This window comes from Pseudorasbora parva, chromosome 2 (genome assembly GCF_024679245.1).
Source record: "Pseudorasbora parva isolate DD20220531a chromosome 2, ASM2467924v1, whole genome shotgun sequence".
Classification (NCBI taxonomy): domain Eukaryota; kingdom Metazoa; phylum Chordata; class Actinopteri; order Cypriniformes; family Gobionidae; genus Pseudorasbora; species Pseudorasbora parva.
Window position 1 is genome coordinate 48,250,391 of NC_090173.1, and position 23,283 is coordinate 48,273,673.

The window sequence follows — 23,283 nt, forward strand, 5'->3', positions numbered from 1 at the left end:
ACCTTGCCAAAATAACACACATTGTACCCCCCAAACACCATTTTTCCCCCGGAGAACCCCCGAGAAGCTATTGTTTAGGGCTAGTAGTTGGCGGATTTTGTTGTAAAAACTTGGCAACCCTGTCTGCACACGTGCTGGAATAAACGATCTTGGTAAATGGACTGCATTTATATAGTGCTTTTATCCAAAGCGCTTTACATTTTTGCCTCACATTCACCCATTCATACACCGACGGCGATGTCAGCCATGTAAGGCGCCATCCAGCTCGTTGGGAGCAGCTGGGGTTAGGTGTCTTGCTCATGGACACTTCGACACTTGGTCAGGTGGAACCGGGGATTGAACCACCAACCTTCTGGTTTGTAGACAACCTACATGAACCACTGAGCCACTGCCGCCCCAACTCTTTACCGGTGTTCTAAAAAAATAAAATAATTTATTGATACACAGAGTATTTACCCAACATGATCATCATTTCAGAGTGAAATAGTGAAGGTGAATGCATATACAAACAAGCTCTCCGTTTAGGATTCGAACAAATATAATCCAAGCCCCTTTGATGACGTGATGATTACGTTTCTGTTGATCATCTGTCCGTCATCGTCTAAAGCCCGCCCTGATGATCTCATTGGTCTGAACAGTTTCTGTTCGTGGATAATTACTCCTCTATGGAGCGAGGCTTGACCGAAATGCCTGACCTAAAAAATGTGTGGGCGGGGCTAAGTTCGGCTGGCATCCAGGCTATAGACATGTATCAAAGGTCATAGATGTTAAATAAAAGGAGTTTTTATACTGGCAGTTTAAATCAAGGCACAGTTCATATGAAAAACTGGTAATGTGAAAGCTGTCATGCGGACTTGAGAGCGCACCAGAACCACACCATACCTGGAGGAGGTCCATATTCCACGAGTGGGAATATAGTGTGGCCCCTTTAAGAGATGCACGTTCACTATTGAACTGCCGGTATCTTGTGTGTGTGAAACTCTGCCGAGATTCACAAGAACAGTGTGAGAAACAGGACTTGGGAGCACTCTTGTTCAGTAACCTGCGCATTCATTTTAGCCGATTGTAATGTATTTAGTTCAATAAAAACACATCCATAAAATGAATTTGCTTTAACGCGTTGTTACAATATATTTTACTGAAGTTTAATTCATTCATTTATGTTAAAACTATGTGAATAATTAACATAGTTCATGCCACATGCACTCATGCAACCCCAGGACTAAGCAGATTTGGTGTTTGTGCTCTTGAGAGCATCAAAGATTTCTATTTGCAGTGTGTTTTGTCGTGTTGAGCAATGTAGCCAATCACAAACATGTCAGCTGATTTCTTGCACGCAATGACAAATCAGACGTGTTTAAATTATAATTAAATTAAATATAATTTAGTTGTAGATTATTGCTATTTCAAGTGTCACGTTCACTGTTTGCAGCACAAAGGAAAGGGGACGGTCTGTGTCAGAATAGACCATGTTGGAATAAGGCTACACCTTCGGAGCAACGAAAACTGGTAGTCCTGGAGGTCTGGCATCAGGAGGAGAATGTTAAAGCAGTCACCCAGGCCCAGCAAGGACAGTGGGCAAACTGAAAACCATAAGGGAGATTAGCTGGGGGGAATTATGGGGGATGGAGGCAAGTACAATCAGCTTCTTATTCAGGGCAACCTATGAAGTCCTACCTTCACCCTCAGGCAGTGGTTGGGGGAAGATTCATCATGTACTCTATGTTCATCTCCTGCTTCTCTCAGACACATCCTTGCAGGTTGTAAAGTAAGCCTGTCTCAGAGTTGAAATGCTTGGCCGCAACGATTGAGACCAAAAAAGTTGCCACCAATGTCCTGCCCTTTACAACACAGTGTACAAAAACACCAAAGAAGGAAATAGGAACCAAGTGGATCTGAATAAATGGAGGGCTGAAGCGCAGCCAGAGCCCGCCGAGGAACCAGGATAGCGAATGACCAAGAGACCATAGCGCTTGGAGTCCAGTCCCAAAATGTATCATCAGATAATTGCACATGGCATTAGAGTCTTCCTATGGCGTGCTTTTGTATAGCACAGACAGATTGTGGCACCTTTTCAGGAAAGGCTTCTTTCTTTCAGCAGTATATCTTTGGCAAAGAGCAAACACAGCACACCACCCAAAACACACCATACTGTGAAGCATGCTGGTGGCAGCAGGATGTTGTGGGGGAGTTTCTGTTCAGTGGGGACTGGGCGATTGGTCAGGATTTAAGGGAAAATGGATGCTGCCAAGCACATTCAAATTCTTGAGGAAAACCTGCATCCCACTGCGAGTACCTGTACCTTCTGCTATTCACCTCCCAACACGACTGTGATCCTAAACATACCACCAAAAGAACAATGCAATGGCTTAAGGATAGAAAGGTGAATGCTTGAGTGGCCTTGTCAGAGCCCTTACTTAAATCTGATAGAAAATATGTGGGTGGACTGCAAGGGAGAATGGGCAAATATTCCCCAATCTAGGTGTGCTAAGATATTAAAGACACATCCAAAAAGTTTAATGGCTGTAATTAAAGCAAAAGGTGGCTCTAAGATTAATTAAATCAGGGGACTGATCATTTTTCCAAACCTGCTATTTAAGTTTTTAACATTTTAAATGATCTTCCAGAAGGTTTTTACATATTATTTTCACTTTGATGATGAGGATTATAATCTGTACATACAGCTCAAAGTTAGACAGATTAATGTGACAAAAGTTAAGATTTTCACAGGTTATAATGATTTGCTATAGGTTTTATTTATTTGGGGGTGAAATATTAGCAATATATGTACTGACAACTTTCACAATATTTATGTACGAGTAAAATCATGTCAATTATAGTGTGAAAAAATATATGTTGCTGCAGTTTAAATAATGTACTTCTTTTAGATTTCCATCTTCCCATCTCCTTCCACTAATTTACATGGATCTAATTTCATATTATTATATTTCTCTATATATAGATTATTCTTTTGTGCTCATATGATGCTCTTTATGTACCGCTCCATCTGTTTATGTGTTTGTGTGCAGTTCGACATGGGCTCGTGTATCTGGAGTGTGATGCAGATGGACAGTATAGCAAGCAGACGAACACCAGCGAATGTCTGTCACGTGACCCCACACAAATGGTATGTGATAAATAGGTGATCGTTATAATAAATATATATAACATCTCAAACATTTTTAAGCTGAATTGTGTTCTGCACCACCAAAGGTCGGAATGGACTAAACAACTTTTAAAATCTTATAAGAGATATGGCTCAAAATATCAGACATGTGTTCTGTGAAATCTGTCAAAATCTGAAGACTGGCTCTGACTTGTTGTGCTAACTAGTGTCAATTCACCCTAAATGCAAATTGGGGCAAAAGTTTCAGCTAAAATGTCATGTAATTTATTTCATGCAGAGTATGCGGAGGTTAATTAGTTGCATTTACTGTGCATTTAAGACTTTGTTACAGTGTTTATTTATCTTTGTAAATGTTAATAAATTAAAAATACTGTTCATTGTTCATGTCTCAGGTCCTAATTTTAATAATGATTTTAATGATTTTAAAGCAGCACTATGTAACTTTTCAACCTTCATAATATATTTTCAAGACTCTTGTGATGATAAATCGACTTAAAATAGGTTGAATGACACGTCTGCCATAGCTTGATGGGGTCTGTATCGTTTTTAATCGTACTTTTAAGCTTTGAGTTTCGGGTAGTAACCCAGAGAACAAAAAGAACTACAAAATTCGACTGCTTTACGGCATATACGTCACTTCCACCAACACACACACTTCCTTAAATTCAGACGTGCAAGCCCAACTTTGTTCGTCAGATAATATAGTCATGTCCGAAGCAGCACAGACAAATAAGAAAGAAAAGGTTTTGTTGGAGGAAAGCAATAAGAAGAAACGAAACAGTAATCGGATTAAAGGCAGGACGAGGATCAACATGTGACCAGCGTTTTCTCGTCGGCGTGAGCTGAAGGAGGCGTGCCCGACTGATGCTGTCATGCTTGTTATGGTGATTACCTACCACTCAAACATTGAACTGAAGTATCATATAGATTCTGTAAAACGCTAACCAATAGACTACTATAATGACGCTGGCTTGTAAACGTGAGCATCGTGATTATTTGGCGTTTGAAAAAAATAAAACCCATGAAATTATATTCATATGACATGCTGAAACATATGCCACTGACTGTACCTGGGATGAAGACATTTCACACGCGCCGCCAGAAGATCTCTGAACTCCTCCTGCAGTGTTCAGGGGAACTGTTAGTGCTGCACCGACCCACGGGCCGCTTTTATGAAGTTATTTGGCCCGCCCCGCACCACTGTATATATTTTTACAACCCGCCGCGCACCCGCGACCATTAAATAGACATACGGGGTCCGCGGGTTATGAGACGACCCGCGCATTACTAGTTCAGGGCTATCAGGGTTGTCATGTCAACATATGCACGCGCGATGACATCCCCTGTTGTAGGATGACAGATCTTTCGGCAGTAGTAGAGGACATTATTTTTTCCCAACTGTAGGGGGACCCCGAGAGCAAAAGTTTCCCAGTGCTGCTTTAACAACTTCTGATTTTAATAATGAATTAGTAAATGTTCAAATTAACATTAACTAAGATTGATAAATGTTTTATTGTGGTAACACTTCAAACAATTATTTCAGTTTAATTAATTACACGAAAAACTATTTTTTTTTAGTTGAAGTTGAATTAATTAATTAGACTGGCTGAGTCTCTCCCTGTTTTTAAATCCTCTCTCAAAACTAATTTATTTTCTTTGGCTTTTGGATCAGTTTGAGGGTTGACTTTATTGTGTTTTATTGCTATTTGATGTTTTGATCATGCTTTGTAAATTGTGTTCAGCACTTTGGTCAACAGTGTTGTTTTTAAGGTGCTTTATAAATAAAGGTGGATTGGATTGGAATTTGTGTTAAAACTATGTGAATAATTGTGTTGACATAACTAACTGGGCAGTGGATCTGTAGTTCGTAGCATGCTTTGCGAGGGACGACTGCATTGGGAGAGTACATTTCAGGATTTAAAGTGTTATTTTATGTGATTTTGATGTTGTTAGTTAATGTTAGTGTTTAATGTTCAGTTATGTTGAGCGTTTAGATGAGTTTGTGTAGTGTTTTTGAAGTTTTGTGCTTACCATTTTGCTTTAGATTAGCGCCTGTGTTTAGGCTGTGGACACTCAGTGATCTATGCTAATGTCAGGAGTTACCAGTTTTTCTTATTTGTTAATTATATACACTGATCAGGCATAACATTATGACCACTGACAGGTGAAGTGAATAACACTGATTATCTCTTCGGCACCTGTTAGTGGGTGGAATATATTAGGCAGCAAGTGACAATTTTGTCCTCAAAGTTGATGTGTTAGAAGCAGGAAAAATGGGCAAGCTTAAGGATTTGAGAGAGTTTGACAATGGCCAAATTGTGATGGTTATAGAGTCAGAGCATCTCTTGTGGGGTGTTCTTGCTCTGTATCTATCAAAAGTAGTCTAAGGAAGGCTCACTGATGCACGTGGGGAGCAAAGGCTGGCCAATCAAACAGACGAGCTACTGTAGCTCAAATTGATCAAGAAGTTATTGCTGGTTCTGATAGAAAGGATTAAAAAAATAATAAAGTCAGAATACACAGTGCATTGCAGTTTGTTGCGTATGGGGCTGCATAGCCGCAGACCAGTCAGGGTGTCCATGCTGACCCCTGTTCACCGCTGAGAAGTGCCAACCATGGGCATGTGAGCTTTAGAACTGGACCACGGAGCAATGGAAGAAGGTGGCCTGATCTGATGGATGCACGTTTTCTTTAACATCACGTGGATGGCCGGGTGCGTGTGCGTCACTTACCTGGGGAACACATGGCACCAGGATGCACTATTGGAAAGAAGGCAAGCTGGTGGAGGCAAGGTGATGCTTTGGGCAATGTTCAGCAGGAGAATGCGCCCTGCCACAAAGCAAAAATGGTTCAGGAGGACAACAACGAGTCTGAGGTGTTGATTTGGCCTCCAAATTCCCCAGATATCAATTTAATTGAGCATCTGTGGGATGTGCTGAACAAACATGTCTGATCCATTGAGGCCTCACCTTGCAACTTACAGGATTTAAAAGATCTGCTGCTAACATTTCTGTGCTAGATACAACAGCACACTTCCAGGGGTCTAGTGGAGTCCATGCCTCGAAGGGTCAGGGTTGTTTTGTCAGCAAAGGGGGAAAAACACAACATTAGTCATAATTTTATGCCTGATTAGTGTACATTGTGTATAATGATGAATGAAACTGCTTATCATTGATTTTCCAATGAAATGTTTTAATTTAAGGTTGACAAGCATAAAAAAGTATTTTTTATAAATGTATCAATTTAAGTTCAAGTTTATTTGATCAAATTGAGTTGGACCAACTCTATTACATTTCACATTGACCTGTGCGTCATTGTCTGATCAGATGTATTTGTATGTCTGCGTGCAGCAACACTACGGACGGATCCTCAGTCAGTTCCAGACCATGTACACCGTTGGATATTCTCTGTCTCTCGGGGCGCTGGTGCTGGCGTTGGGCATCCTTGTGGCCTTTAGGTAACATACAAGTAATTTATTCCTTCTGCTCACATTTTAAATCGAAAACGTGTTATTGAATCAGTTTTTGGATATTTGGATGTGTCTATGGTTAAGGAGTTGTGCTTCTTTGTGTAAAGAGTGTAATGCTTTCTGACATTTTATTTATTGCTCTTTGATCCCTTCAGGAAGCTGCACTGCATGAGAAACAACATCCACATGAACTTGTTCGCCTCCTTTATCTTGCGAGCCTCTTCTATCCTCATCAAAGATGCCATGTTGGAAAGGCCTGATAACTTCCATGTTGGTCAGGACATCACCACTGAACTGGAGGTGGAGTGGCTGGTTAAAAACGAGGTCCAATAACCTGCTGTCTTTCTTTATATGTTATTAAATAATAATAACACACTGCAGTTCAAAAGTTTTGGGTTGTTAAGATTTTACAATATCTGCTAACCAAGCATTACAAATGCTTAAAATAAACCCTTTCTATTTCAATACAATTACATTTTCATTAAAAAAATGAATTCAAATGAAACTTTCCAGCATCATTACTCCAGTCTTCAGTCACATGATCCTTCAATAATCAAGGTGATTTGATGATCAAGAAACATTTCTGATTATTATTAATATTCAAAAAAAGATTAATATTAGAATAATTAAGAAAGAATATAAATAGTTTAGCTAATTGCCTCTAATATAAATTTAAACTAAATGTAAAAGTTATCATTTAATTCAGTGTTGTGAAGGATGGAAATGTCAATTTAATGCATCCTTGTTAAATAAAAGTATATACTAACCCAAATCTTTGAACGGCCGTGTATATCTATTTTTAATAATCCTATGCCTATCTAATTATTTTAAAAGGACTATTGTAGGTTATTTACAATTTAGTGTCTATATGGACAAAACCTTTCTGTTCCTTTCGGATGTTTTTTTTTTAACTACTAAAAGCATCATTCTACTTTTAAAGGATTTGATAAAATAAAACTATTTAAAAGATAATTGCGAATTTTTATCTCACAATTGCATCTTTATATTACACAATTCAGTCAGAATTGCGAGATGTAAACTCGTAATTGCGAGAGAAAAAGTTTTTTATATTGTTTTAACTAATGCAGTATACTGTAAAGTTAATGTAATGAAGATTTAATGGAAGTGCTTTAATAAAAAGCTTCTACCTCCTGCTATCAAACTCTTCAATGAAAATATTTTTCTATGCCGGAAGGACCAGGAATATTCTTTGAAATGCATGTTTGTATAGATATGGGTTAAATACCTGTTTAACCTGAATAGAGGCGGCAGGTTAAAATTTAGCTTAAAGCGTTCTGTGACCCAAAAACATCTAAACGTGTGCATTTCAGACGGTGGTCGGCTGCAGAGTTGCTGTGGTGATGATGCAATACAGCATACTAGCTAACAGCTACTGGCTGCTGGTGGAGGGCATCTACCTGCACAGCCTTCTGGTTGTCACAGTCTTGACAGAGAGAAATTACTTCAGCATTTACCTGTGCATTGGCTGGGGTGAGTGGCTCAAAGCTTTTACGCTGTGAACTCATTAACAGGGTTGAAGAGTTTCCTCATACAGGGCACGGCAGATGGTTTATGCCTCATCTCACAAGCTCGCCCTCTCTCTTTCTCCCTCAGGCACCCCTCTGATATTCGTGCTGCCGTGGGTGATTGTGAAGTACTTGTACGAGAATGAAGAGTAAGTTCTGGAGCCGCATGGGATGAGCGTGTTTGCGTCAGGCAGACTGATGGAAGCCAGCTCTCGCGAAGCAGTCAGTGTGTTTTGCATTTGGGGAGTTGGCAGACAACAGTACTCTGTCACTGTAGCGTTTGTTTTATAACAAATCAAATACATAAATTGTGAACACAAGCTACCTTTAGCCCCGATACTGTCAAATGCTCTGAAGCTACGCAGATATCCAGCTTCCCGTATGATAAACGAATATTGAGCACTTTTATGTACCTGCAACATCCACTCCAGCCTTTGAGATTTGCCTGTAGCAGCCATCTTTTACAGTAAATCATTCATTCAGCCACTGTTATTGTTGGAAGGGCTTTCAAGATGTACAGTCTCATTTATATTAATGAAACTTTGGGTCTGTTGGTGTTACATAGTATCCATTTCATCCATATTTTAAATCCTGACTGCATAATTCCCACAAGTTTCACTGCCATACATCAAATGTAGTGTAAGTAGAACCAACGACTTTATAAATACAAAGGCAATGCACTCATATCACTATTCATGGGAGAAAGCCTTATAAATTAAAGAGCCAATCGCCAATTGATAAAGTCTTTGCATCACTGCAGCTGCGTTAGAAACTTTGTTTGAGTGGTCAGTGCTGGCAAATGACCATGGTATAAGCAGCATAATCCTCAGCTAGGGATTTTAATACACTTCGTGGCAACAACCACCATTCTTTGGCTCCACATCATGCATTTAAATCATTTAATGCACAGCTAGACGTGAATGATCCCTTACTTACATTTAAAATGAATCCCCCAGTTTTACAGACAAGGTTTAGGCTAGTCTTAGACTAAAGTGCATGTTTGAGCTGTTTTAACTGAAAGCAACTTGCACTGACAAATCTTAAAATATTTCTTGTCATAAGATTTTTTTTTTTTTCTAGGGCACGTTTATAAAAGCTACTTAAATGGCCTACTGGTTTAATCTAAGCCCTGTTTGTGAAACCAGGCCAATATATTTTAAATGTACATTGCAACGTCATCATTATAAATGTGTAATTACAGATATTTTTAAATACATGACAGAAGTTTCAAAAGGAATTAAATTATATTTAAGTCCAATATAAGATACCTTTCAGTAAATTCAGCAGTACACTTTAACCATATTTCAAAGACAATAGAATTAATTATGAAATCACATATAAAGAGTAAGTGGGTCCAAAAACCCTTTAAAGTGGCATCTTATAGATTTAAAATATGTTTTCACTTAATTGCAATTGACATTCAGTTAGGTGTCTCAAACCATTGCATTCAGTTCACACTTTCTTTTAAAGTATATTATTTTTATAAGTACTCTTTTTAAAAGTATGCTAAAGTGTACTTTTCCACAAGAAAGTGTCCGGTTGCTTTCCATTACTTATTTCATACCTCAACAGCAGACACCGTGACAGATATAAGCCATGTAGCTTGTATATCTTTAACCTGTCATGCTCTGCTGGGGTTGAGGAAAGGTTCATGCTCTCTCACACTCATCACCCGGTCCATCCTTCTGTATTGCGCTGATAAAAGAATCTCTCCTTCCTGTTGATAAGCTGCAGATCGTCTCCACTCTCATCAGACAGCATGTAATGTCTCTGTGATGTTATACGTGACAGCGTCGCTGCTCCCCCCCCCCCCCCCCACACTATCCCTCCAGATACTTAGATAACGCTGCATTTTTAGTATGCACATTTTCTGCATGCATTTAAATAGTACTATATTGTCAAAAAAAAAAAAGACACTGCAATGCACTTGATTTGACTTTCCGTTCCTATTCATCCTCATATACTGATTGGCTTCATTGGTCTCCTCTCCACCAATAAGCTGGTGTGTAGTGGGCGTTCTGACGTAATATTGATTACACGCAATTGATTACACACGATGACTCTGTTGTTTTGGTGGTTTGCTTGACTCTTTTACTTTAATGATAGACATTTTTTGCCTAAACATATGGAGCTATTCCTATATGTTTTGTCTCCCGCTTCAGGCGCTTATTGATTCTCGCATCGCCTGAGTTGAGGCGAGGCGGTTGCCATGGCAATGAGGTAGTTTATGGTGGCACAAGTTCGCGTTAATTTACACTGAATCAAAACTGTTTCACGTTCAGCCTTTGATGGGCTGAGGTGGGTCAGACCAGGCATATTTTAAGACTACTTTTATGCGGCATTGCGTCTTTACACAGAATTTTACACAGAGTCGCTTTAGAGCCGCCTTGACTCGGCTCTGTAAAGATGCCTTTAGAGTGCTACAAATGACAGAATGTTTAGTAAAATACCTTCGTATAATACCGTGTCACTTTTACAACATTTAAAATCCCTCAGTTCTCAGAAAAGCCAAGCCAATGTTGATTCTTGTTTTATTGTGAGCTTTCAAACATTCTCTTTTTGCCAGCAGACTCTCCTCTCCGGTCCTGCCCTGTTTTTATTTTTTACTGCTAATTTCCTGGAGTATGGAGGTTTAGCAATTTCAAACTTTCCCACTCCGCTCGTGACAACTAATCGACATCACTCCCACACCATACACTCGTCAAAGCAGATTGAGCGACTTTTCTCTTTTTACGGATATGATGAGACAAGCATGGGAGTGTGAATGCAATTTCCTGCAAAAACTGTCCCGCTAGGTCTTAAATATAAACACTTATAATAGGCTTACCATTCCTCAAAAGCTTGATGTATCACATTTAACACATTTTACCATGATCAAAACAATGATGTATGGATGATCAAGTAAAACTAAGTTGCTTCAGTAAATGTAACTGTTCATGATAAGTGATCTATTTTGTGTGTGTTGAGTATATTTAATGAACACAAGTAGGCCACATTTGCTCATTTACAGTGATGTATTTGATCTCTTGTTGTTGATCAGATGCTGGATGCAGAATGTTCACATGGAGTACTGGTGGATTATTCGCTCTCCCATCCTGCTGGCCGTATTGGTGAGTGAGAGACTTGTTCATGTCCCGCATCAGCCTCTCTCAGCTGTACTTGTCTGGCTGATTCTCCCACATCCATAGCACTGTTAATAACACTTCACCTCCTGTAATGCCACTTTACCTCCACCCTTGAAGGCAACATGAATACAAAATTGCTTCTTTTGTCTTGATTATCTGGAGATCGGAAAGTAGAAGGAAAGAGGGGGGATGGGTTCAGGACCTGCAAACACACCATACGTGACATGCTCTTTTATGCTGTTTTTGTTATAATTTAAAGGCACAGCATGTAAGTTTCATTTATTTAAAACACGGGCGTAGCTTGCTTGATGACGCCTTGATTTCGCAGAATCGTGGGAGTTGTTGTCTTCACCTCTACAGCCAGTGGAAAATAATCCAACGGGACTTGGGCAGAAATCACATAGATGAGCTAATGTGTTAAAGATGTATTAAAGTTACTGTAGTATGACACAGGGAGGGAGCGGAATAATGTCACTAGATCTATTGCTAATGAGAGACAAGCACGACACACTGCTAGAGAGCAGTGCAGCTTTTATTATGCCGCAGACGGCCACTTCTTTCTCTCATGCGTATATAGGGTAACGTAGCGCTGGTTTATCATATTAAATACATTTGAGTGTGTTGAAAGTTATGTTATAATGCTACTTAGTGCGTTCCCTCGGCGGCTAATATGAGACACTTGTTCCCACTGCAGTGAGCAAGATCGACATTAGGCATGGCAAAACATGGTACTCGCGGTATATCAATAAAACTAGATTAAACCAAGACTAACTGTGTTGATCTGTATAACAATAATTAGTTTTCTGTTGATTAATGTATCCAAACAGTTGCTCACCTGTCTAATAAAACACAGAATATATTAAAGCGTCTTTGTTTCCATGGTTTCTGCTAAATAAATTAAAACCGTAAATCGAGCGTAACATGGGTATGATGTCATTTATACGTGACGCACAGAAACGGTCCATGTCCTGGTTAAAATTGCTTATTTCTCTGGATTTAAACATTCTTGGAAACACTTGGGAAAATTTAAGTACACAAGTCAACAAAATATAACATTGTTCTAGTGTCTCATTGTCTAATAAAAAAATTAACATAATTTAAGCATTTAATTGCTCCACATCTGCTGATGTCACAAATCCAAATAAACCAATCAATATGTAACTGTTATTTTTATTATTAACATTATTATTTTTCATTAGAAATGCATGTCTTTCCAGTTTCAGTGACCCAGTGTTTAAAAAGAAAAGGGCAGAGAGATCGGGGATTCAGAAATAATGCAATAAAAAATGTGTGTAGCATGGTTCTAAGAATGGTGAGGAATGGTTCCGGTTATGGGCGGATTCCAATCCAACGTGTTCATCCCTGTGCCCTACTTACTATGAAGGGCAGAGTGGGGACTTAAGCCCCTTTCACACTGCACGTCAGACCCGCAATATTCCCGGAACATTGCCGGGTCGCCTTCTGTGTGAAAGCAACCACGTCCCGGGATTGATGACCGAATTCGACACGGGTCGGGGACCTAGTAACATTGCGGTATTCGACCTGGGACGAGCGCTGTGTGAACAAAAGCCGAAACTAATGCCGCAACGTTTACGTAGTTATCGTGTGACTCCTAGAGCTTGTTTTTTCAATAATACAACCCTGCAGTGCCAGAAGAGCTAGTCTGTGTTTTAAACGCAGAGAGTGTTCGTACACAAAAGAAACTAAAATTAAACAAGCAGAAACGTGGACACGCAAACTGGACACAAGTCGAGACCACGGAGCTCCTTACTATCCGCGCTGAAGCTGAGATCGCTCGCCATTATCCGTCACATCAGGATGTCACGTGTCAACTCGATCCGGGACCGTTACGGGTTGTGTGTGAAAGCGCACATATTATGCCATTTCGCTGGCAGTGTGAATGGACCAAATCTAGCGGCCCGGGAAAAAATGCCGGGTCGCATTATCCGTGTATTTGCCGGAATCGCAGTGTGAAAGGGGCTTTATGGTACTCAGGTCACTCGTATGTCATAATACAATGCAGCATGCTGTCCATCACCCCATTAGCTGTTCTTACAGCAAGAATTTTGTTATTATTACTGTTAATATAATTGTTGCATTTTATAATGAAGTTACACTTGTTTGTTGGCCAGCCGTCGGTTTTATTTTTATTTATTTTATTTTTTGTAGCTGGCCAAATGTTTTGCACCTCTATTTGAGCGAACGTGGACATTTTGTGGCACTGCAAAGTTAAATTAAAGGGTTTATTCATCTAAAAATTAATGTTTTGTCATCAATTATTCACCTTGTCAGTCCAAACTTTGGAAGACAGATGAAAATATTTTTTAATGAAATCTGAGAGATTTCTATCCCTCCATTAAAAGTCTGTTCACCTAAAACTCTGACTCTTCAAACTGTTCAAAAAGGTAAATTAAATTAATTAAATCTTAAAATAAATTAATATGAATTCAGTGGCTTAAGTCTTCTAAAAATACATAATCACTCATGTGTAGAACAGATTTAATTTAGGTTTTTAGTCACATTCGTGCATAGAGTTCATCCATACTTGCTTGAGATCAAACCTTAATGTTAACAAATGAAACCTTATTGTAAAGTGTTTGTGTTACTAAATATTATACGTATTGAACGTTTAACATATGGAGCCCCTAAAGAGACATCATGAAGGAAAAAATATATGAGCGGTAAGGAAAGATTATTTGGCAAATGTTTGCATCCCCCAAAAAACTTGTTTTACGATCTGAAAGTTTCTTGGGGAACGCAAACATTTTTTTTTTCATTCCATATTTTTTCCACCACCATGTCCCTTCAGGGTCTTCGTAAACAGGCATGATTAGACTTTATTAAAAGCAATGTAATTAAAAAACAAATTAAATTTAGTTTAGCATTCCGATTCAAATTCCTGTGGCCACATACTAATTAAATTTCACATCCATGAATTGAAATGGGGCAATTCTTAAATTTGTAATTTTATCCAACGCGACACCCATACTATATTCGTAGTAAGAATAATGCTAATAATGATATTACTGTGACCCAGCCGAGAACACAGGAAGGTTAAATGTTTTATGCTTTTTTTATGCCCTGCAGTTTCCATTTGTGCACACACCGTCACACCCAATTACATTGCATTTGTTTTAGCATTAAACACAACATTCAAAAGTCATTTCCATTATGCATGAAGCACAGTGCCATATAACGCCGACTCTCAGTAAATCAGGAAGCGACTACACACAATATGTTTTAGGCTCTACAGCTATGATTTCAAAGAATCGCTCTCCCCTCCTCCAGTGTCTTATTTCCACATGATTGCATTGAAAATCACAATACTGTGCAAAATTGCCAGGCATCCATTATGCTCGCATTCGCTGTGAAGTACAGAGATGAGCATTTAGCAATGTGCAGTGATCTTTCTGCATAACTGTTCAAGTGTTCCTGTAGTGGGCAGGAATTCCTATGTTTAAATTCTCAGAGGGCTGGACTGTTCGACTGCTTTTCTTCCTAGACTAAGCCAAGAATTACTGACTTCCTTCCCCCACTCTCCTTGCCGCCCCAGTCCCTCATCTCTAGACTTGAGTCATCTATTGTGTTGTGAGGGAACTGTTGTGTCAGTTTTGTCCTGCTAATATGACATAATGGTCTTAACCAGGGCATTATGATGTCTTCTTCTCTGTCCAGATTAACTTCTTCATATTCATACACATCATCAAGATCCTCGTGTCCAAACTGAGGGCACACCAAATGAGATATTCTGACTACAAGTTCCGGTGGGTGTGGGTGTCCTGCAGTTAAAGAGTTAGTTCACCCAAAAGTGGAATGTCTGGTATTATTTATTCACCCGTATTCCAAACCTTTGCTTCAGAGGAACTGGTTGAAATTAAATTTATAGTTATTTGCTGAAAATCTACAATCTCCTTCAAACATTTTGCATTACAAATGGTTATGAGTGACTTGAAACCAGTGACATTTGCAACTATGATGTGTTGCACCACGTTCACCATATTTTAATAATTTACATGCAAATGTAATAGAGATGTGAGACTGGCAACATAGTTGAGAGATTTTCAGTCTTTTTAGTCTTTTTCTCATGCAAACATTATTACATCAAAACTATATATATATATATATATATATATATATATATATATATATATATATTTATATATATATATATATATATATATATATATATATATAGGGGGAAAAAAACAGTATAGAATATTGAGCACAATCTTCAAAACAACAGAAAATCATGCAGGTTTGGAACATTATGAGGGTGAGTAAATGACAGAATTACATTTTTGAGTGAACATTAAGCATTTGCATAATAATGTGTGTTTGTTTCCAGGTGACCTGTGTATGTTTATTTGTTTTCTCTCATTTTCAGGCTTGCTAAGTCCACCCTCACCCTGATTCCATTACTGGGGATCCATTCAGTCCTGTTTTCCTTTGTTACTGACGAGTCTACCTCACATGGTGCTCTACCCCTGCGCCTCACAAAGCTCTTCATTGACCTCTTCTTTAACTCCTTCCAGGTCAGTAAGCCCTTATACAACATCACTCTCACAAGGGGTTAGGCAAATTGCTGAATTTCAGAACTGTTTTCCTTTTAAATTGTGAATTTTCAGGGGAATGACAGGATGATAAGTTTGAGTCAATTCAAATCACAGTCACACAACGGCAATTTCATTAGCCTAACCAATATTGTTTTCAGGTAAATTTATAGAAATAAATATTGACACTAAATTGAATCTATTGCTTATATAATATGCACTGTAAAAACAAAATCATGTCTCCAATTGAAAATGTTCTAGTGACTGACCACATTTAAATTTTTCAGTTGGTCAAATTTAATTTTTGTGAATTGATGCAATTTAATTCACAGAAATTCAATTTGGCCAGCTAAAAAATTTAAATGTGGTCAGTCACTAGAAAATTTTCAATTGGGGCCTGAATTTTACAGGGTGCCGTGTAGAGCGTTCTATGTCTTCATGGAACAATTTGTTAATCTATTAAATATAATACAATTCCAATATATAAATATAATACAAATCATTAATAATTCAATTTTACTGCTGAAACATTTGACTAGAACTCAATTAGAACTCTATATGTATGTGTTACATGCCAATCTTGATTGGCTACCACAGCTGGGTGACATCACAGGCTCTTTGGAAGGGTATATAGGGTGGTACAGGTATTAAATCACTTTGCTGGCCAATTGGCCCGTTAACATCACACTGGTTCCCTTGGAGAAAACCTTTGTCCATAAAGATATCTTCAAAGATAGCTTTTATGAATTTTAAAGCAAAAATGCACTCACCAAAAGTAAAAGGCTTAAGGTAGGCTATAAAAGGACTACACTGCGGTTGCTCGATTTCAATGTCACCATCACTAAGCTTCCTAACTCTTTCAGTTTATGTCTCAAAACGTTATACTAGTTTATAAGAGCACAATTATGAGCATAATGAGGCTGTAAAAGCGGACTGGGGTTTCCTCCTAGGCTGATGATGTTTAATCTCCTCAACAGCCTCTGTAGTCCCATTTAGTCACTTTTTCAAGATGCATAACAGCTTAAAAAATCACGAGTGGGGTAATACTGATGTATTTTATGTTGTAGAACATAAGTGAAAGTGTCTTGAGTTTGTGTTCACCACAGACTTTATTTCAGCCATTTAAACAAAATCCCATAAAAAAAAAACATTGACTTTGATACAAGGGAACTGGAACTGCTAAAACGTTAACTCGCTTCTACTAAACATTAACTCGCTTTGGCCTACAAAGTGGTCATACCTGCACCACTCTATAAGGGTGCCTAGAAAGAAGATCATCAGCTTCATTTGTCTGATTGAAGATGTACATGCATGTTGAAAGTATGGCAACTTGACACAATGTCGTGTTCCCCTTTCAGGGAACCATGGTTACAGTTGTAACTAGAGTTGTTTCAATTCCGATACTAGTTTCAGAAATATTACCGATACCACAACAAATTCTGGCATCGGCGAGTACTTGAAAAATACTCGATCTGATAACATAATTCTTAAGCAAGACCAAACGTTAGTTATTATAATAACCGCTAGCTTTGTCTAACCACTACACGGTTCTTCTTCGCTGCTCAGAATGCATTGTAAACACAGGAAGTTGTGCTGTGTTGCCACAAGTAACCACTGTTAAAGCAGCAAAGAAGAAATGAAAACGCATTAGCAGTATATCCGCTGTTTAGCAGTATTTCAGACTGGAAATTCGGTACTGAAATTTAAAAAAATGCGATGATACAATTGTTTTTATAGTAAGTTACCGACTCCATGTATATTTGGTACCCGCAATTGTGTCTGTAGCCGAATATATACTAGTGTATGTGAATATTAAACTGCAAAATACTATTTAAATAGTACTCCTGCATGTCCTGCGTCTCTGTGTGGATAATCTGTCACTTCATGAGAGTTTACCATTTCATTTGAGAAAACTGTCATATCATGAACACAGGCAACCTGTCAAATTAAAAGTTTGATTTAAAGTGAAGAAATTGACAGAATATAATAGGTTACTGTTGTAGCCTACAGTAGATTTAGCATCTCTATGTAATAATATGTCTCTAATAAAATAATGATGCCTAGATGCTTATTTTCCACTTGTTTTGTTTAGAGATTATTTTCTGATAATATATCATTTTTTTTATATTCCTAGATTTATTTGTTGCACTTTTTTTATACAATATTGTAAAACTAAAATACCTATTTCAGTTTGCGGTGTTAGATTTGTGGCTGCATTTGAAGTTGTTGTTTTTTATTGCTTAAGAAAAATAAATATTATTACTGTCAAATGCATAATAAATACAGTATGTAATAAATACAGTAGTATTTATTAGTAGTAGTATCACTGTCGGTATTTGTTAACGTTTTATTAAGGGATAAGTCTGAAGAACACCACAAAATAATTGTAGCTATTCATACAGGGCTAGTAGTATATACAGATGTATATACAGATACACACCCAGGTATCAGATCAGTACTTGGTATCGGACGATACCCTTAGCCCAGGTATCGGATCAGTACTCGGTATTGGCCGATATCCTTAGCCCAGGTATCGGAATCAGAATCGGGAAGGGAAAAAGGGTATCAGAACATCTCTAGTTGTAACCTGAGAGTATCCCTTTCAAAGTGTGACTCTAAACTGTGTAATGGTAGATACTAATGGAAAAACATCCACTACACCATACTAAACAAATGCCTGATCACTGTACTAAGAAATTATCTTTGAGCTAAGCTGTAGCCAAAGATTGCCTCTGGCTGTCAGTTCTGGGTCACTAGGTGCCTTGAATGGCAATGTCCTCTGCTCAATACCACCTCTATTATGTGATCTAAATGACCCAGGGCTATGTAGATCGCAGCCTCACTGCATCTGGCAGACAAAGCGGTGCAGCCTAGAGGACTGCCACCTGGACCCTCAGCCATAGTTCCAGAGGCACAACATCCTCCTAGGGAGCAAGTTATTAAGCGTCCCATCCTAAGGAGAGGCCTCAGGAGAGAACAAGGTTCTATCAACTGCCTGCTCTATCTAAGAAACATAGTCATGCTCTTCAATGAAATCTGTCAAAAGAGCAGCCTCTTGTTCTCTATCACAGATCATCACAGGAGCATGACTGCCAACCTCTTCTGAGGACCGAAAAACTTTACCACTGAACCTCTATGGAGCTTTATACAATACCAGGTCTCCTACAGAGCTAGTTGATGTAAAATCGTCTGACTATTACCTCCAGTATGAACCAGAGGGGCTACTGAGAGAGTAGAGCAGCATAGCACCCTGTACCCTTCTATACCATGTAATGCTTGATGGTTAATGGCTGCCCATTCCTACAGTTCCAGCAAATAACAGAGAGCTGCTAGCTGTGACAAAGTCCATTTTTATACTCTTTCCAAATACTCCTCGCAAACATGCGTTTGGAAAACATGCTAACATCGCCCCATGCTGCACTTGTCACTTCCAGGTATAGACTGGAGGGGCAACAAATGAAGGAGTGAGACGCAGAAGCAAAACATTCTCCTTACTGTAATGCCCATCCATATATGGGAACAGTCAGATGCAGCCTCAAAATCTAGCTCAAATAGCTGCCCCTACCCCAAGCGAAGTGCCAGCCTGTGACTCCAATGTGAATGTGATTCAACATGAAGCAAATTAATGCTTCTCAGCTCCATACCACCAAATGTGATAGTAGAGGAAGTGGGATGCTAAAGCGGTATTGCTCAATCTTCCTGTACTGTCTAGCCTATTGATGTGATCACATAGCTTACATTATTTGTATTATTTGCTGTTATAGAAGGAGCATAACTACCGACAATCAGAAAAACAGACTTTAAGAGGCATGGGATGTGAGCAGTGAAATTGCCCATCTTTTCCTCACTCTGCCCATATGAAATATGAAGGAAACTGAAACTACTTCTGTACCTAGTCCACTAGAGTTAAAAGTGAGGAACATGCAGTGTCATGCCCAATCTCTACCTCTAGATCCTCTATTTATATGCCAAACTAATATGGTTCCCCCCATGAAAAGCCCAATATTAATCTCCTACAGGGAGAGCGCTTATCATCCCTAGAAGTTATTTCACTCTTTCCTTTGGGAAAATAACTGATGATCTTTACCCCATTGTAGTAACTCTAAACATCCTGTTGTGCCCCAACTTCTGACCCTGTCTCCAGCTGGTGCCCGGAACAGTGTCAGAAGCGAGGGATATCGGACCTAAACTGCTGTGGGGGATATACTGCTCAAACGCTGCCAAATTAAACTTTGCCTCTTTGAACCTCTGGACCTCTGAACCTCTCTCAGTAGGCTCTGTTTTTTTTCCTTGAACCCTGAAAGGTTAAGCCAAAAATGCCTCTCCATGGCATCCATGTGAGTGGTCGATGGAGGGAGCTGCCTGCTTGGTGGCATGGAGAGCAAGATTGGTGGTGTGGTGGAGCTGTGTACGAAGATAATCCCTCATCACAATAATAACAAATTAAACATTATCTGCACTATTTTAACGATCTGAGTTCATGTTATAAAGCGCAAGGCGCAGGTACATGCGTATAAATCCAGCTTTTCTAGTTTAACAACGAAAAAAAATGATTGGTGCGCCAGCCACATGGTCTAAAAGGGTTGTACCTCTTAATGAGTAATGGGTGTGTTTTGGAGTCTCGTGTCCCATTCCCTTTAAAAACGGTTCTGCATGTACCATAGTGGATTTGCTATTTACATGGCGGAATTTGCAAGCGGAAAGACTGAATCCTTCCCCAGAGAGGAATCATTTTATTTTTAATATTTCAAAAAAATGGAAATATTTAAAACTTTAGACCAGGTTTTAGTTGGTCAATGGTGCAGTCAATTTCAGTTCCTCAAAATAACACCGCCCCAACAATGCACCTGAACACACTTTGTTTTCAGACCAGCTTGCCCATGGGAGAACAGATGGGCAAGAGTGCATTTACTATTTAAATAATGTGGTGCTGAACGTGAAAATGAGAACTGTGTAGGGCTGAAACTAGCAAAAAAAACACTTGCGTCGCATTGCGCCGGGTGTATGATAGGACCCATGTTTCGATATGGCACGCAGAAACCATTAAAAAAAATTATGTTTGATTCCGATCATCGGTTTCTAAACACGCAAGTTCTAGTTTCCATAGTGGCCACCTGATTTCCGGAAGTGCTTGCCGCGCCCGCTTGTTCTTGCAGCCATGGAGCACGGTAAGCGGCGTACTAAAGTGTGGCTTTATTTTGCTTTTAAAAAGCCTAGGTCAGCACAGTGCAAGTGTTGTCAAAAATATCAATACTGAAATATCTGAAACGATACAGTTTCTACAGTATCGATACCAGCTGCGCTCTCCTCTCCGACCGAAAGCGAGTTGGCACGCACCCACTTATTCTCACGCAGCCCGATAACCCTCTGAACGTGGCGAACGCGCATTCTGCTGGATTTTTTCCTCATGAGCGTTAGTGTTAGTGTATGATCAGTCTGAATTTCGCGCGGGATTGCACATAATTCTTGAATATTAACGTAAACACAGTTGTAAACAGTTCAGGAAGAATGAGTAACAGGGACAGTGTTTAGGATCCATGAGTGCGTTAGGTCTTAAAGCGACAGAAGTTATTTGTTATTCAAACTACAAAAAGAAAAACGATCACACTCTTGACTGAACAACTTGTGTAACCTTAATGGCTTCATCTGTAGGCTATATTTTTGTACAAAGAAAATTGGATTGTTTTAAATTTAATTACTTTGCGTTTTTTTTTTTTTTCAAATTCAATTTCTTTCCTGAATGTTAGACCTACCTGAAAAAATAAAGTCTATTTCATTTGTATCTTTTATTCCGTTGTATTTATTTGTGCTATAGTTTGTCATCTGTTTTTCCCGTTCATAGGGAACTTTCGCTGCGTTACCGCTCTGGCCGGCAGGTGACGCAGCGTCTCATTCCCAATTCCGGGAACTAAGGTTACAAACGTAACCGAGACGTTTTGCAAATTATGGAACTTGTGATAATAGTTGGCTAACAATGCTTTTGGGAAATTTGCTGTTGTATGTTGTGTTTTAAATGCTGGTACCAATAGTAGGTTGGTGTTCCAACCACGTCCTTTAACTGTCTTTATCAACAAGACTACCTTTTCCAACCAGCTAAAGTAGGACATGTTCGTTGGTCATGGAACAACATTCCTATCGAATATCCAAATCCTGACTATCACCAAACCCTACACTTAACCCTAAATTAAACCAGCACTAATCATCATAAACCAGCCTGGATCAGCAATTGAAGCTGTTCTTTTCAGCAGGGAATGCCATACAATTTCTGTCGCCTGACTAGTACAGTAACAAATGCCACATTTATAGGTTTGATTCAAACACACACTGCTAAATGCTTTGATTCCCAGGGAACACATTAGTACAATAAAAGTCCTGCATTTTTTACTGCAAAAACCCCAATTAAACATCCTGTTCTGAGGTTGTTCATAGTTAAACATACTGTAAATAAAAACAAATTGCTTTCAGAAATCTATAAATATAATAATCAGTCTGTTTTGCGAGAGAGCTAAACATGACAATATGATAGACACTTTGAGTTCAGTCGAGTGCAGTAAGATATTCCAATGAAGTGTCTACAGATGGATAAATAACAGTCAAGCTTTATGGCCCCTCTCTCTCTTTCTCTGAATCTTTACACATGTGAAAGTCTCATCAGGGCAATTCCTCCAGGCAGATGATACAAATTCGACACATTGCAGCTGCGCTCCACTTAAGTGTCATTATCAGTTTGTCAAAGGGTGAGTCAGCCAATTTGTAGCACATGCTCTCTGAAAGCAATTTCTCCTGACACTGTAAAATAAGCTACAAAATGTCACTTTATTTTTTTCAAAGTTGCTGCCCAATCAAGGGACATTTGAATGCCTTGCTAATTTTGCAGCATATGGGGCTTTCAGGGAGATTTTGGCAAGGTGATGTTTCTCTCTAACCATGTCTGCGTTAGGGTTGGGTATCGTTTTGATTTGAACGATTCTGTTTCCGATTCTTACTTTCGATTTCGGTTCTTTTCGAATCTCGATTCCGATTCTTTGAGGGGTGGAGTCAAAACACCACATCGATATTCAATGCTATTTTCGCCCGTCTATTGAAAGTCTAGGCAATCAAAAATGTCGTCTGAAGAGATCACTTTATATGATAAAGATTTTATGCTTTTTCTCATATATAAACATTGATCAATTACTATTAAAATTCTCACAAATATTTGCTAACTCAGTGTATTTTTTTACAGCGGGGTAATTGTGTTGCAACAGCTTACACACAGCACAAGGAAGCTTGATTTTGAATGGTAAATTGAATTTAAAAAGACGAGTGTAATAAACGACTCTTAGATGGGAAGAAAGGAGGCAGGAACCGGCGAACATTCAACATCTTTTATTAAATAAACAAAACGACAGTAAACCGCGGGCAGCCCCTCACAGACGACTCAACGTAAAGTCCAGGCCTGGTCCTCTCTCGTCCTTGACTGGTGTCGCTCGTCCTTCAATGCCTC

At 38.9% G+C, this 23,283-nt stretch overlaps 1 protein-coding gene across 1 annotated transcript in view; it reads left to right on the top strand.

Moving 5' to 3' along the window:
• gcgra (glucagon receptor a) overlaps window positions 1–23,283 on the top strand; it is a 108,205-nt gene that overhangs the window by 79,427 nt on the left and 5,495 nt on the right. The window contains exons 5-12 of the mRNA XM_067423025.1: window positions 3,030–3,127; window positions 6,478–6,584; window positions 6,752–6,920; window positions 7,928–8,087; window positions 8,211–8,271; window positions 11,163–11,232; window positions 14,923–15,011; window positions 15,632–15,779. Coding sequence (XP_067279126.1) covers window positions 3,030–3,127; window positions 6,478–6,584; window positions 6,752–6,920; window positions 7,928–8,087; window positions 8,211–8,271; window positions 11,163–11,232; window positions 14,923–15,011; window positions 15,632–15,779 — 902 coding nt within the window. The remainder of the gene's footprint in view (window positions 1–3,029; window positions 3,128–6,477; window positions 6,585–6,751; window positions 6,921–7,927; window positions 8,088–8,210; window positions 8,272–11,162; window positions 11,233–14,922; window positions 15,012–15,631; window positions 15,780–23,283) is intronic.